The following is a 15481-nucleotide window of genomic DNA, read 5'->3' as shown; positions in this document are numbered from 1 at the left end:
AGGCTAGAGTGGATTGTCAAGAAATATTCGAAGTCATGAAAAGCAGGGACCTACAGCCAAGATTGCTCTACCCAGCAGAGCTATCATTTAGAATCAAAGGGCCGATAAAGAGCTTCCCAGACAAGAAAGAAAACTAAAGGAGTTCATCTTTACCAAACCATTATTATATGAAATGTTAAAAGGACTTATTTAAGAAAAAGATGAAAACTATGAACAATAAAATGGCAATAAATACAATTGAACACAATATCAACAATTGAATCTGAAAAACAAACCAAGCAAACAGGAAGAGCAAAGACAGAATCATGGGTACAGAGAGAGTTTTGATGGTCACCAGATGGGAGGGTGGTGTGGGGGAATGGATGAAGAGGCGAGAGGATTAAGAAGTACACCAAGTAGCTACAGAATAGCCATGGGGATGTAAAGTGCAGTATAGGAAATGGAGTAGCCACAGAACTTACACGCATGATCTGTGGACATGAACAATTGTGTGGGAATTGCCTGAGGGAGTGGGGGTGGTGCTGGGTGGAGGGGGACAAAGGGGGAAAATTAGGACAACTGTAATAGCATAATCAATAAGATATAGTAAAATATAAACTCAAAAAATTCTCAAATGCTCCATGACTTCCAAAGATTAACAGAAGCCACTAGTTTAGAGACTAGTCATTATCCCTTTAGTTAGGATTTACCCGCTTTAGCCCAATGAGCCATCATAGTCACATGGTCCATACATTCAGTTCGCTATTACTTATGAAGCTCATGGGTAAGAAGTGACCTTTATTTTTACGTAATTTCGACATAGGATTGAGTCACCTCTTTAAACTAGTGTGTAGATTTCCAGGCTGGAAATTATTGGGTAGCATTTGTATCATTTCTCTATGCACTGTTTCTTTGCTTCCATCTGCTGGGCTCTGGTCTTTAGACAACGATCACCAGACAGTAATCTACCATGAAGATCTTCAGCAATATGTTCTTATCTTTGTAACTACAGTCTATCCTGAGCTGTATAATTGGTTAAGAGGATATTCTTTCTCTCTCTCTTTTCTTTTCCTTTTTTTTTTTTTTTTTTTTTTCCTTTTTGCCTGAGAGAAATTAGGTACCTTAGCAGGAATTCTTTAAGAGATATTTCAGGTATGTTCTCCCCACATTTCCAGGAGCTTTTATATCTTCATTCTTTTGTTGGTGGTTTTTGGTTGTACTTCATCTCCCCTTCAGCAACATTTACTCAAGTGGAGGAAGGATGGAAGAGGAAGGTTGCTGAGGGATCAGATGAGCAGGTGCTTGGGGGACTTTCTGTTCCTGCCAAATGATCTTTTCTAAAAAAGTATTGAATATTTTTCTTTTAATTTCCCAATCATAGTGCGAGTTGTTCTTTGCCAAATAGTTTTTGGGGCTTTGCCTAGGCCCCGTGTGCCAGAGTCGAGGATTCATCTTGGCCAGACATTGCCACATATTGAAGGAGGGAGCCGTTTCCAGGAAAGCTCAGGGAACCGTGGCTCCTAGAGCCCTTTCCTTCTGTATGAGCCAGGCCTTGACACTTCTGACCATCTGGAAAACTTTGGACCCAAGCACCAATATCTGTCTCATACATATTTTTCTTTTCATTTCCTACGTTTTTAAAAAACTCTTGTTCATTTGAGATATGTATTTATTACTATTTTAATCTACGTACTGCAGGAAGAATTGTATGCTTGAGGGCTGCAAAGAAAGTCATCAGAAAAGAGTTGACATACCCTCTGTGGATATATATTGCTATTCTTTGTGCCGTTATGATGCTCAATAAGCAGTTTTGGAATGAATACATCTGGAAACTTTTTACTGACATACTGTTAGTGACAAAGCGTCTTTTTTCATTCCTCTTGAACAAGGAATGATTTCATCTCTCCTTTCTTCACTCTGCACAGTGAGTGCCCTCTGTAGCATGCATCTCTTTGTTTGATAATGCTACCGTTAATTCACGCTACCATGAATGCCCCTGCTCTGTTTACAGGGGCGATCAGTCCGTTTATTTCTGGATACGGATAGCATCTCCATACTGCTGTGAAGTAGAGTCTGACGAGCAAGGGACATTGTATTTTGCTGTGGCTGTACTTGACACGGTTCATTAGTGCTCTGCTTTTAGGACTTTTCCTTATACTAAATATAAAAATGTCCCTAGCTGTCTTTCAGAAATCTTCGCAGTTTGAGTATTGCTGATGGGTTTCTTTTTGGTTTTTTGTTTGTTTGTTTTTAATTTTTCTGTAAATAAACTTGCTAAATGCCTTTGAACCTATTAACATATTTAACCTTTTTATAAACCCTTTAGGTAGCATACGTTTATGAATTTGTTGTGACAAATTAATCATTTCAAAGATTACTGTATTTTGCCAGGTATAATGCACAGTTTTTTGCCCACATTTTTTGGGGGAAAATAAGGGTGTGCATTACATGTGAGTAGTACTAATTCCATATCTATATGTTTTTAATTCTTTTATTTATCCTTATGTGTTAAAAGCATAACTCTAGAGAACAATAACAATACCTGTATGCAAAATAATACCCTAAAATATGACAATTGGTTTTGTTTCTAAATCTAAAGAAATGAATAATTGAATTAAAAAATTAAAATGCAAGGATTTTTTTTCCTGAAAAGTTTGGCCAAAAACATGGGCGCGCATTACGCTCGGGAGCACATTATACGCGGCAAAATACGGTATCTACTACGTACTAATCACAGTATTAAACATGAGGCATATCTTTGTCTGCAGAGTATTTATAGTCGTTTCAGAGATTTAAGACACACATTCAACAGTGAATGAATGAGATGGTATTATATACTAAGTGCATATTATTCATAGAATGAAATAGTTCTGTGGCACTGAAAACTAGAAAATTAAACATTCAGTTGGCATTTTCTGAGTGGCTACCATGTAGGTATTGAAAGGTAAGTAAAGTTTAGTGCCTTGTCAGCAATGACCTGAGAGTGTGCTGTGATAAGTGACACTGGGCAGCCATCCCAATGATAAAGGTAAAGATACATCAGGATCACAGTGGGCCAGCGGCCCCTGGGAAGGTGTGAAGTGTCCAGCTTTGAATGCTCTGTCGCTAATGATTACGTAGATTCCAAGCATAGATCTACCAGGGGAGTCCAACCCACAGCCCATGGGCCACATTGCGGCCCAGGATGTCTATGAACGTGGCCCAACACAAAATCGTAAATTTACTTAAAACCTTATGAGATTTTTTTGTGATTACATGTCACAATGTATTTAATGTGTGGCCCAAGACAACTCTTCTTCTTCCAGTGTGGCCCAGAGACGCCAAAAGGCTGGACAGCTCCTGCAGACCATTTAATCCTCATAAGGATCATGGCTGAGATGTGCTATTATTCCCAGTGTATCACTCAGTCTGCATCTTTCCAGCTAAAGTCCTTTTTGTGTGTTTTCTCTCCCTTATCACTTCATGGTGCTGTTTGGTGAGTTCAGTCTGTTTAAATACGTGATCCTTGGGTCTTACCTCAGCACCCCGTAGAGAAAACCAGTGTGAGACATGCTTATGTGAGAGTATCTACTCTATTGCTCTCCTGTGTTCATGTTGCCTGACCTTGTGCTCCGGGAGGATATTGTTGAACCCAACGTGTCCAGCTCTGCTCACAGGTGCTTTCTGATAATGCTAACAAGGACACTGGCAGGCTATAGTAGTCTCGATCAGCTGTCAATGTGGCCATAGTTTTCATGTCCAGCTCATGGTTTTCTAACCTGTTTTTACTTTTTTTTTTTTTTTTTTGACTGGGGCCCTATACCATCGGGTTCTATGCTCTGTGTTTCTTTCTTTGGAAAACCCCTTCAAGCTAATAGCTGGGATGATGAAAGTACTGGCAGCTCCCTCTGGCAGCCCCTCTCCCTGAGCTTTCGACACTTTCCTTTGGCAGACTCAAGTAACTTTACGGAGGTTGGAGCTTACCTGGAAGAGAAGCAAGTCATTCTCTGGCAATGCAGAGGGGTGACCTGCCCTCGGGGGGTTCTGGGCTCCAGTTTTCAGTTTAGTCATTTGACTTAAAGGATGAGGCAGCCCTGAAGGAAGGTGACTTTTTTCCTGCCTTTGCCAACTTCAAAAACAGTGTGTTCCGTTTTCTTGTGTTCCACTATAACTGGGAGCTGAATCATGTTTCAGTTGAGATTAGTATGGGTTGGACCATATGATATAACCATTTCTGTAGTGAAAAATGCTCAAATATTGGCAATATCATCTGATTCAACCTAGTGTATCTTATCTATGAGTATATACTAGTTTATAGCTTGTTTCTCTTAATGCTGAGGTGTGAAAAAGTATTCCAGATGCTACATCAAGTGATTTCAGTGGAAAGCCAGTTCTAAGATTCCTCTTTCCTTTGCTTTCTAGGTCACTCTGCACCTGAATCCCATCTCCTCAGTCCACATTCACCATAAGCCTGTCGTGTTCCTGCTCAACTCCCCGCAGCCCCTTGTCTGGCATCTGAAGACAGAACGGCTTGCAATTGGTGTCTCCCGACTTTTTTTGGTAAGTGTTCGAAACCCTCCACAGTGATCCTTAGCACGAAGATGTGGTGACACTACAACTCTGCAAGGCATTTTCATTGTAATGACACCAGAGTCCACAGTGTGTTAAATGTGGAGTGTGCTCTTAATGATGTTTGGATGACGCAGATAAGCACTCCCGGACAGCAAATACCACTCACATGCCTTCTTCTGTGGATGGAGTGTTGAGTCTCGTTTGTACATTACTGTGGGCCCTGCGGTCATCCTCTGTGTAGCCTGAGCTTGGGTCTCAGCTATGAGACCCTCCCCCCACTGCCCTGTGGCAGCAGGAGCAATGTAAATATTGTCACTAGCCACTAGGTGTGTGGTCTCTGACCACAAGCTAAATAATGCGCAAACCCTTTCTGTTTGTATATAACACAGGCCTCATTTCTGATATGAGGATCTGTTTGTTGAGAAAGTGACACAGTGAGCTCCAAAATGAAAACATTTGTACTTTATAAAAAAGCTGGAACCCAGCTCTTGTGGAAAGATCCAAATATTACCTACTATTTGTAAATCATGTCCTTTTGAGTTTGCCAGAACATTCAAGTTTGCTAGTTGTGGAGAAATTGATGGGTTGTTTGGATGGATTCTTGGGGTATGATATCATGTCTAATGATGAGCAACATTGCGCTTCACAGTGAAGTTCACATTGTCTATTGCTAAAGCTACATGCTAACATCCTCAAGTGCAGAGCCTTGGGCTTTTAAACCTCTCTTGCCCACAAGCATTCAAAATAAGAAGGGGCCTCAGTTAATAGCACTTCTCTTGCATGTTGGATAAATTTTTCCTAATTGATTGCTCTTAATCCAGATCTGTAGTTTCTTGTTAAAGTTGATTGTGCAAGAGTCATCAATGCATGCTACAGCTAGTGGAGGTGGAGGAGTTTGAGGAGCAATATATTTGCATAGTCCCCAATCACTTTTTAATAACACATGAAAAATCAGTGACTAAATGTAGTGGAGATACCCAGCAGTACCTGAACCAGGGGATCCAAATTAACATCAACATGGTATAGATGGGTGCTATGTGCCTCTGCATGTGAGAACCTGAGAGTAGTTTTGCATATAATCATGAGGAAACATTGGAGAAAACCAAGCTGAGTGCCATTCCATGAAATAACTGGCCTGTGCTCTTCAAAGATGTTAGACATGAAAGACAGAGAGAGGCTGGGGAGCCGTCTGAGATCAAAGGAGGCTCAAAAGACACGTGGATCCTGAAATGGATCCGCTCGGGTAGGCAGGAGGCCATTGCTCTGAAAGACGTTGTCAGGATAATAGGCAAACTTGAAATAGGGCTTACAGATTAAAGTATTGTATCAGTGTTAATATTTCTTGAATTTTATAATCATATTGTTATGTAAGAGATTATGCTTCTTAGGAGACATAATAACACTTAAGTATTAAGGGATAGAGGGCCAAATGATTTAGAAAAACATATGATATGTAGATAAAATAAGAAAGCAAATATGGCAACAGGTGGAAAACTGGAGAGTCTAGTTAAAGGGTAAGTAAGAGTTCTTTGTACTATATTTTCAACTTTGTAAATGTGACTTAGTTTCAAAATAAAAAAAATTAAAAGTATATTTACAAGGTAGGAGTTACTACTAATTTAAATGGTAGCCTTTTTGAGAATTAAACTCATTACTTCTAAATTTAAAAGACCCAAAGTCAGAGTTGTTATTACTATTACCAGCACGTTTACTTAGCACTTGTTATTCCAGCAGGTTCTCTGATACTTACCTTGTTTAATTCGCACAATAGCCCTGTGTGATGTGGCTGTTCACCCCATTCTACAGACGCATTTACAGATGAGAAACTAAGACCTAGAGAGGCTAAGTAAGCAGTGACCTAAATCGCACGGCTCATTACTGGCAGAGCTGGGACTCAGACTGAGATAGGACTTACTGTACACACTCAGCATGGCAAATTGGCTCCCTTCACACGCATGTTCACCGTCAGTCTTCTGTAAGGAAAGGCGTTTGTGATAGTAAGACTACTGACCGTGATAGAAGGTCCCATTTAGCCCTTATAAAGCAGAGCCGTGCTATCCACAACAGGAGGCACTAGCTATGTATGGCTGTTTAAATTTAAAGTAACTAAAGTCAGAAATACAGTTTCTGGGCACACGAGCCACGTTTCAGGGGCTCCATGGCTACACAAAGCAGGGACTATACCACATAGGGCAGGCGATGAAGAGGTTGTAGGTGAAGACTTTGCCTACCCTGGTTTGAACCCAAGCAGTAACCTGAAGCAAATTATTTAATTTTTCTAAGCCTGACTTTCCTCAGTTGTAATATAGAAGTAATAGCAGTCCCTATGTCATGGGGTTACTGTCTTGATTAAGTGAGACTGCACGTAAAATGTTTAGTACAGCGCCTGGCACCATTAACTTCATAGACCTTACCTGCCGCTCTGTTGCTGTTTGTCGAGAGTCACGGTAAAGAACACTCGGGAAGGGCGCTGGATTTGCATGTTTAATTACGGGGCGTCTAGCTTGGCCAGCCCCGGATTGAGAGGAGTTCCCGTTTCTCCGGGCTGTAGGTGCGGAGGAGAAGTGTGGGCCACAGGTATCACAGCCACACTGGTCTCTCCCTGGATTTCTTCTTTCACCTGTCGCTCTCTGGGTTTTGAAGGAAAGTGTCTTGCTCCTAGTTATTATTTATCTGCTTTCATTTTGTTTAAGATCTATTAAGAGCCACCGCTTGGCCATCAGTTTAAGACTCACTAACAATGAAAAAAAGAAAAAAGGAGACAGTTTCAGTAGGCAATTTAACATCAACCCTCTTTGGAGTTAATCCCATGTGAGGAGAGTGCAGACTAGGGGGTGAACCTAAAAATACCAACCGGGGAAAGGCAGCATTGGAAAAAGTCAGCGGATTTGAACTCTGGGACATCTGAACTCTACCTCGTTGTCCAGCAGGCTTTCCTTTGGGGGAGATGGTTTTCTCCCACTTGTACATTTCTTCCTGCCCTGGAAGAGATAGAACATCTGTTGTCCATTCAGGTTCTCAGATCAGCCGATGACAAGTGATGCAAGATCTGCCACAAGCGGGGGGGGGGGGGGGGGGGCAACTCTCCCTGATGGAGAGAGCGTGGGGTGAAGCAGGCACGGTCCTCACAGCCCGCAGGGAGTGTCAGGTCTGCTCATCCCCTTGACAGCCACTGCAGTGGAAGGGTCGCTTCTGGACAGAGAATCGGTGGTGTGTTCTGTCGATCTGTTCAGAGTAGTTGAGTTAAGAGATAAGTTAACTAAATTATTTTGCATACAGTGCTTCATCTAAACACTTCAGAAAGCTCATGGAGTCTTTGGAAACTAAAGCTTAGTTGTTTCCATCACTGTCTTCTCCACAGTGAGAGACCTTAGAGGACGTAAGGAGAGGCGATGGGTCTTAAACTCTCAGTTTAAGATGCAGGTGTCCTCGCGTCCTCCCTGATACGCTGCTGAAGAATGTGCACGACTGTCTTAAAGCTGCCTTTACTTTCTAGGTAGAGTTATAATACTTTAACGGGGCTGTTGTTTTTTTAAGTAGGGTGGTAAGAAAAGTTCAAATATTGGCATCTACTCATCCATCAAGGTGACCTTTTAATTTAAGTTGAATGTTTGCGTTGTTATAACTCCCCAAATTTAAAAAGGAAACCTTTCATAATTAGTTAGCAGGGCTTTATGTTGCCCAGAATGTTGCAGCCACCCACAAGGGTGACTAAAAACATTACACAGCAGGTCCTCGAACAACGTTGTTTTGTTCAACATCATTTTGTTATTACTGTTAAGAAGAGGGGAAAAGTGGGGCCACTGTCTGTGGAGTTTGCATATTCTCCCCAGGGCTGTGTGGGTTTTCTCCGGGGGCTCAGGTTTCCTCCCACATCCCAGAGCTGTGTGTGTTGGTTTCACTGGCGTGTCTAAGTGGTCCCAGTCTGAGTGAGTGTGGGCGTGGGTGGCCCTGGGAAGGAAGGGCGTCCTCTCCAGGGTGGCTTCCCGCCTTGCACTGCGAGCTGCTAAGATAGGCCCTGGCTACCCTCAACTCTGCTCAGGAATAAGTAGGTAGGAAAAGAATTTTCTTACTGTCTTTTGTTAATCTTCCTTAAATGTAGTATAGCTCACATTAATTTCAGTGGTTAATATACAAGTTGTTTTTGCATCTTTATTTAGAAGTTTGTTGATGTTTATATTGCCACAGGAACTTAACTCTTGTTTATATCAATTAGCCTATAGTAAAATTGGTTTCATTTTATGTTGTTTTGCTTAAAGTCACTGTTTTCAAGAACCTGTCAATGACATTACATGAGGATTTACTATACTTTAATAATGTCTAATAAAGGGATCTTTTTTTCTGTCAAATTATTCCAGGCCTCCTCATACTTCCACAGCGCAGGCAAGAGGGACGTGCCAGGCGGGGGGAAGTGGTATTGAGTTCCCTCTGCAAGTGCAGTTCCTTTATCTAGTTGTTCTGGTTTCCAAGAAATGGGAGTGAGATGACATGAGATTGTTTCAGGCTGAGTCTCAAATAGTCTCTCTCTCTCTCTCTCTCTCTCTCTCTCTCTCTCTCTCTCTCTCTCTCTCTCTCTCACACACACACACACACACACACACACACACACACACAGACGAGACAGAGTTGTCACTGCCTTGGAGCTGTTCTTTTGTGGGGTGTATGGATGGCCCAGAAGATACTGGGTAGGTTAGAGTTGTTCCTCAGTGCAATCAGAAATAAAAACAATCCTACCCTTTCAGTTTTTCATGCTGAAATTATAAGTAAAACTCTGTTAGAGGAATCATCTCAGCTTATTTTTATTTATGTAATGATTTCTACACTGAAGAAAAAGTAGGGTAGCTCACCTGGGCAATAGATGTCTGAACTTTCAACCTGAATTTGCCAAAAAAATATTGAGAAGAGCCACAGTACTAGGTTATCTTTAAAAATATGCCGCAATTTGAATAGACAGTTCTCCAAAGAGAAAGTACAGATGGACAAAACACACATAAAAAGAGGCTCAATATCATTAGTCATCAGAAAAATGCAAATTTAGAAGCACAGTGCGATGCTACTTCACACCCACTAGGATGGCTGTGACAGCAAGTAAAAGGCAGGTAACAGCAAGTTTTGTTGAGGATGTAAGGAAATTGGAACCCACATTCATTGCTGGTGGGAATATAAAATGGAGCTTTGGAAAACAATTGGGCAAAACGTGTCCACAGCAAAACTTGTCCACAGATGTTCATAGCAACATTGTTCATAATAATTAAAAAGTACAAACAACAGCAAATGTCCATCAACTGATTAATGGATTTAAAAAAACTGGTATATCCATACAATGGAATATTATTTGGCCATTAAAAGAATGAAGTAGTGATACACAGCACAACATGGATGAACCTTGCAAACATTGTAAATGAAAGAAGCCAGACACAAAAGGCTGTGTATTGTATGATTCCATCTATATGATGTGTCCCAAATGGCCAAATCCATAGAGACCGAAAGTGGACCAGCAGTCACCAAAGGCTGGTGGGGGGAGAGAACGGGAATGACTGCTAATGGCACAGAGCTGCTTTGGGGCTGGGAAAGGTGTTCTGGCGCTAGATAATAGTTAATGAGTACAGTTGTGAACATTACCACAATCGCGAATATATGAAGCACCACTGTACGTACAGTTTAAGAGGGTGATGTTATGATATTTCAATAAATTAAAGGGTGAATTATAATTATATTATTAATTTATGTAATTTATATGATATAATTATAAGGGTGGATTATATCCCAGTAAAGCTGTTAGAGAAAAAACTCACTGCGGCACACTTTTTAAAAGGGGTGGTATTAAGGTTAATAAACTAAATTTTTAAATCTTTTTACTTTATGTATCTATTTGATTTGTTTTTTTTTTTTTTGAGGGGGAATAAAGCCCTTCTTTTATTTTGTGTTCCACACAAGAACACATTCTTCTTTAAGGTCTAGGGACTTGGAGTCCTGAGACAAGCAGAAAGTCTCAAGATGAGACCCTCGTGCCTGGCGTCTGATAACAACACGTCCAGTCCGGAGCTCTTGGCCAGCCTGTCGGCGTCAGGGTTAGATGCTCTAATTAGTCATAAGGAAAGAAGGTGTCTCAGATTAGGAAAGTCTCAAGACATAAGCAGCAACTTCTTCCAACCTCTTTTACTCTTGGAATTACTGTGCTGTGGTTTATTTTTCCAGCCATTAAAACCAGGAAAGAAATGAATGTATGTGTGTTTATGTTTGTTTGGAGTAATGGAGAGGAAGGAGATGTTAATCTTCAAGGTTGGGTGTCCAGATTTAACAAAAATAAAGGGTGACCAGTTAATTTGAATTTCAGATAATCTACAAATAATTTTTTACTATGTCCATGTGATATGTGGGGCACACTTTTACTGAAAAATTACTCATTGTTTATCTGAAATTAAAATGTAACTAGGTGTCCCATATTTTATCTGGCATCTCTACTCAGAAGTAACTCACATTTTTGTTTCTAGTTAACACCCTGGCTTGGGTATCAGGGGGCCTGGGGACTAGTGTTGGCCCTGCCACTAACTAGTTACACATCACTGGACAAAATCACTTAACTACTAGGACCTTAGTTTTCTCATCTCTAAAGTGAGGAGGTAGTACCAGCCAACCTCCAAAGTACCTCTCAGCTTTCAAACTCTGATTTTGTGATAATACAACTGTTAGATATTGCATCCCAATTTAATTAGAAACAGAAAATGGTAATCTGAACATTGCCTCTTCAGCAAATCCAAGTAAATATCAGGGCATGGCAGTTGAAATATATGAGAGAAACTGAACTCTATGCTATTGGCTTAGGATTAAAAACAAATCAAAATTTAATCCTAATGAAAAATGTAAATTAATACCAGGAACATGCTTAATATTTAAAACCTAGTTTTCTGTTTCTGAGAATAGGGGAGGAATGGGTGAAGAAGCTGAAGTCGCCAAAATCTGGTTTATTCCTTTTACTTAAACTTGGTGGGGGGGCGGGGAGGAAGGTCCAAGTATTTTGGGCCTTTGCCACCAAACCACAGGCAGCTCTCTGGTCTGCACTGCAGTTTGGACGGCTGACAAGGCTCGGTGAAAAACAAGTGCTGTTTGTTTTCCTGTGCCCAGTATTTAACTGGAAATCAGAAGGCGAAGTTTCCAATCAGTTGTTAAATAGCCCCAGATGTGTGCTTAGCTGTGCTCTAGGAAGGGACAGGCACAGCCCGTACCACAGCGCATGTCCAGTCATTCTTTTCACGAGTCCAAGAGATGTGTAATTGAGGGTTGGAGTGTCCAGAAATGCCCTATGAATAACTCAGACGTTCAAGTTTTCTTGTGCAGGAGGGAACTGTAAAAAAATTTCTGTATTCTCTATTGCATTGCATTTTTTAAAATCTGGAAATGATTTTTTTTTTTCTTTTCTAATTTTCTCCCTGGCCTTGTTTGGTAGTTCTTTCCACATTTAGAAAAAAAAAAATGACATTAGCATACTTGGTATGACGGTTTACGTGTCTACTTGTTCATTCACCCAACACCCGGTGCTTAGTGCCTGCAGGATTCTGGGAACTGCGCCAAGTGTGGGGCATCCAGACAGACGTGGAGTGTGTGGCCTGCCCTTATGGAGCTTTCAGTGCATTGTAACAAATACCGTTGTCGAGTCCTGAAAATTGGAGGACATGAGAATCCTTGTATTCCAAGTCCAACTAAGGCAGCTTCCTCCGTGAGGCTGGCAGGGGAGCAGATGGGTCAGGGCTGCAGAAATAAAAACACCGCATTTTTGCTTGACTGCAGGTGTCATCCTGTCTTCTAGGGGTCTGGGTATTACCACTTTGGATTCTCCAGTGAGGTCTGTCTCCAACTAAGTTTTCTCTTAAAGGCAGATTAAATAACTAAATATTTCAAGATTAGTTTCTGTTTTTTCCCCTTTCTAAAATGTCTCTTGTGGAATGACTCACTGTGTCCTGTGGGATATTCCGAGTGGTTGTGTACTGTGCAGTTTTGTTCCAGAGATTGCTTATCTGTTGGTTTTGTGGCTTGTCTATAAAAGCCCTAATTATAAGGGGCTTGAGCCTCTCATGAACTGGGGTCAGTCAACTACCATATTTCCTAGGAAGGAGTTTCTGGCCCTTTTGTGGTGAGAGCTCTTGGTAAATGTCACTGTGGCAATTAGAGCCTTGGACAGAATCCAGTTTCAGCTGGTAATCCTGGTTCAGAAAGACCTTTTGAAAGACTCCATGGATTTATCCTGACTCCTGGGTTAAGGCTGGTGAATGTTGCCAGGGCGTCCAGCAAGTGGCCCCTGGCCTCGAGAGGCTTGTGGGTGTATCCTCCTGATCAAGACATCCTGTCCTGGAGGGTCCTGGCAAGCGTAGACTTCTCCTGGCTCTGTGGGACTTGCCATGTGTCATGTCTGTGTGCAGGCATGGGCCCTAGCCCTGTGAAGGCTGTGCTTTTCATTCAGCAAATTGAGGTCAAACAAACTCCATTTGACTGAGGGGAGATTATTGGTGTTTCTTCGTTTAGAATCCCATGACATCCTTTAGGGTTTTACTGTTTAAGGCTGATCTGGTAATATGATGAATCTGCCCTTTTCATAGATTGGGCAACTGTATCAAATGTTGCATCTCTGATGCTCTTGATTAACGTGGTGGGAGACCTCCAGAGAGCTACTTGGAAGAAAAAGCCAGTGTTTTGTTAAGGGAGGTTGCAGAATATTTTTTTACGTCATGAGAGGGAGGAAACATCTCTCTCAGGAGATGCTGGTGAGGCTGACTTGAGCGCTGGTGGCTGTGCCTTGTTTCTTTCCTAAATTGCAAACAGTGAGGCTGTAGCTAAGGGTTCCCCAAAAGTGGCCCACATTCCCCATCTCTGGAAGGAACTGCAGGATGGCCCGACTCCTGCGTAGGCACAGAGGCACAGGGTTTATTTGAGGCAGCCCAGTTCTGGCACTCCAACCAGTCTTCTACCACCTAACTCCCTGGCTGGGAAGCAGATTTCTGCAGTGGAGGAAGGAAGCCCCTTCAGCATTTTTTATTTCTCTATCCAGGTTACAATTTGTATCCCAAGATCTGCTTTTGCCCTTGGCCCTAACACCCTATCCCCTGATGGCCTGGGATATTTCTTATATATTTGGGCTTCTCATGTCACTGGTAGTCCTCATTGTTCTGCTCCTGCTTTGACCTGTTTGGGTGGTGAGTGGCACAGCTGGGATGCTGGGACCCAGGGTGTACCCGGAAGTCAGGGGCTTATCCATCTAGCATCCTTGGCAAAAGCCCATAGGGGTTGCTGCCCATTTGACCAGCCCTTCTGTCTTTATCACAGGGAGCCAGTTCTGGGGAGCCTACAGTTTCAGGATGATACAAGGTGCTGCGTGATGTTCAGAGCTGCTGTTTGGAGCCAACGCTGCTCTAGCCCTTGAATACAGGGTTCATATTTCCTTTCCTAGCAGTGTGGACAAGAAGGTTACAGCCCTGCCACAGCGAGGAATGAATTGGGGCCTGTCAACCTCAATCTGTCAGACAGCTCTTGTGACCTGAGGTGGGGATGTGCATACGTGTATGTGTATATTTAACAAACGGCATGCACCACGTGCTAGCATTCTTCTAAGCACGTTACATATATTATGTTACTTAATCTTCATAAGAAGCCAATTAAGTAGGTACTGTTGTTCTCCTCACTTGCAGATGAGGAAACTGGCAGAAAGAGGTTAAGGTAACTTGTGCATGGTCACACACCTAGTGCATGGCGGCGATAATCTACATAAAGGGCTTAGAATAGGCACATCCTAAGCGCTCGATATTTGTTAGCTGTAGTAATAATGATTTTTTTTTAAATGATGGGAATTAGTACTTTGGGCTAGATTTCCCCTACTTTCTCCTTTCACGTCACATATCTCAGATTTTGACCCTGGGATTGAATAAAGTTATGCCTTGAAGGACAGCAAGTAGGTGTAGCCAGGGGTAGTGGGTCTTAATTGTCCACTGTTGTCTGGCACAGGGTTCTCCTTTTGCGGAGGAAACACTTAGGTTAAATGCTTGTCCCCGAGACCTAGATGTGGGAGGTGGTCCTGATCACATCTGACCATGTCTAACCACAGCATCCCTGGACACCACGGGAAGCTTCACACACAGTGTCTGCAGCTGTTCTACCCATGGCAAGAAGTTAGCCATGGTGGCTGCCACCTTCAAAATAGCATAGTATTCTAAAATTGATTAAGCCTCTCAGGTGTTTTAAGTCCATTTTTCCTTTGCTTGGAGCCTCTGCCATTATCCCTCAGTCACAGATAGTGCAAGGGAGGTGATTGGGTGACCTTGAGGGACAGACCTAGTCCAGGTGCCCCATATTTTACAGAAGTATAAATGGAGAACTCATTGGGGACAGGCACACACTGCCTGACTCAGGGCATAACTGTGATGTCATCTGCAACCCTGGTCTCCAGCCTGGAGCCACTGGTGACTGTCCCACAGACAGGGCTTCAGAACTGAACTCCAGCCACATTAGGGCATCACTCCCTGACCCAGTGAGGTGGTGGTGTGGAGTCTCAGCAAAGTGCATTGTGACTGGTTCAAGTACTGGGACCTAGGTCATGCCAGTATTTCACGAAGGTAAAGGTTTGTTAACTGCTTTTTGACCTGTCTCATTGGCCCATCTCTGGATCAGCTACACTAGGATTCTCTGCTTAGTATTGAATATCTGAATCACCCTTGGCAGTCTGGGGATCGTTTCTTCAGAGATGTTAAATGTGTTCAGTTCAACCTTCTGGGTGGCGGCATAGGAGGTCACCTTGGTCTTCACCAGAGACTGTTCAGTGTAGACCGGACAATGGGGGTGAACACAGGAACATGGCCTGCCCTTGGTTGAGAGCTAATGTTAGGAAGTTTGAGAGGGCTGCAACCAGTTTTGGAGCTGAAGGGCCCCCCTCCATCCTGCCTGCCTCCCCACCATGGAAATGTCC

General features: G+C 42.4%; 1 protein-coding gene across 1 annotated transcript in view; it reads left to right on the top strand.

Moving 5' to 3' along the window:
* The window catches only part of TGFBR3 (transforming growth factor beta receptor 3), a 204321-nt gene that overhangs the window by 128089 nt on the left and 60751 nt on the right, over positions 1 to 15481 (top strand). Inside the window, exon 4 of the mRNA XM_024565495.4 lies at positions 4381 to 4518. Within this exon, the coding sequence (XP_024421263.2) occupies positions 4381 to 4518 (138 nt within the window). The remainder of the gene's footprint in view (positions 1 to 4380; positions 4519 to 15481) is intronic.

The sequence above is a fragment of the Desmodus rotundus genome, chromosome 3 (genome assembly GCF_022682495.2).
Source record: "Desmodus rotundus isolate HL8 chromosome 3, HLdesRot8A.1, whole genome shotgun sequence".
Classification (NCBI taxonomy): Eukaryota; Metazoa; Chordata; class Mammalia; order Chiroptera; family Phyllostomidae; genus Desmodus; species Desmodus rotundus.
The sequence above is the reverse complement of the archived record's forward strand: the minus strand, read 5'-3'. Positions and strand labels throughout refer to the sequence as shown.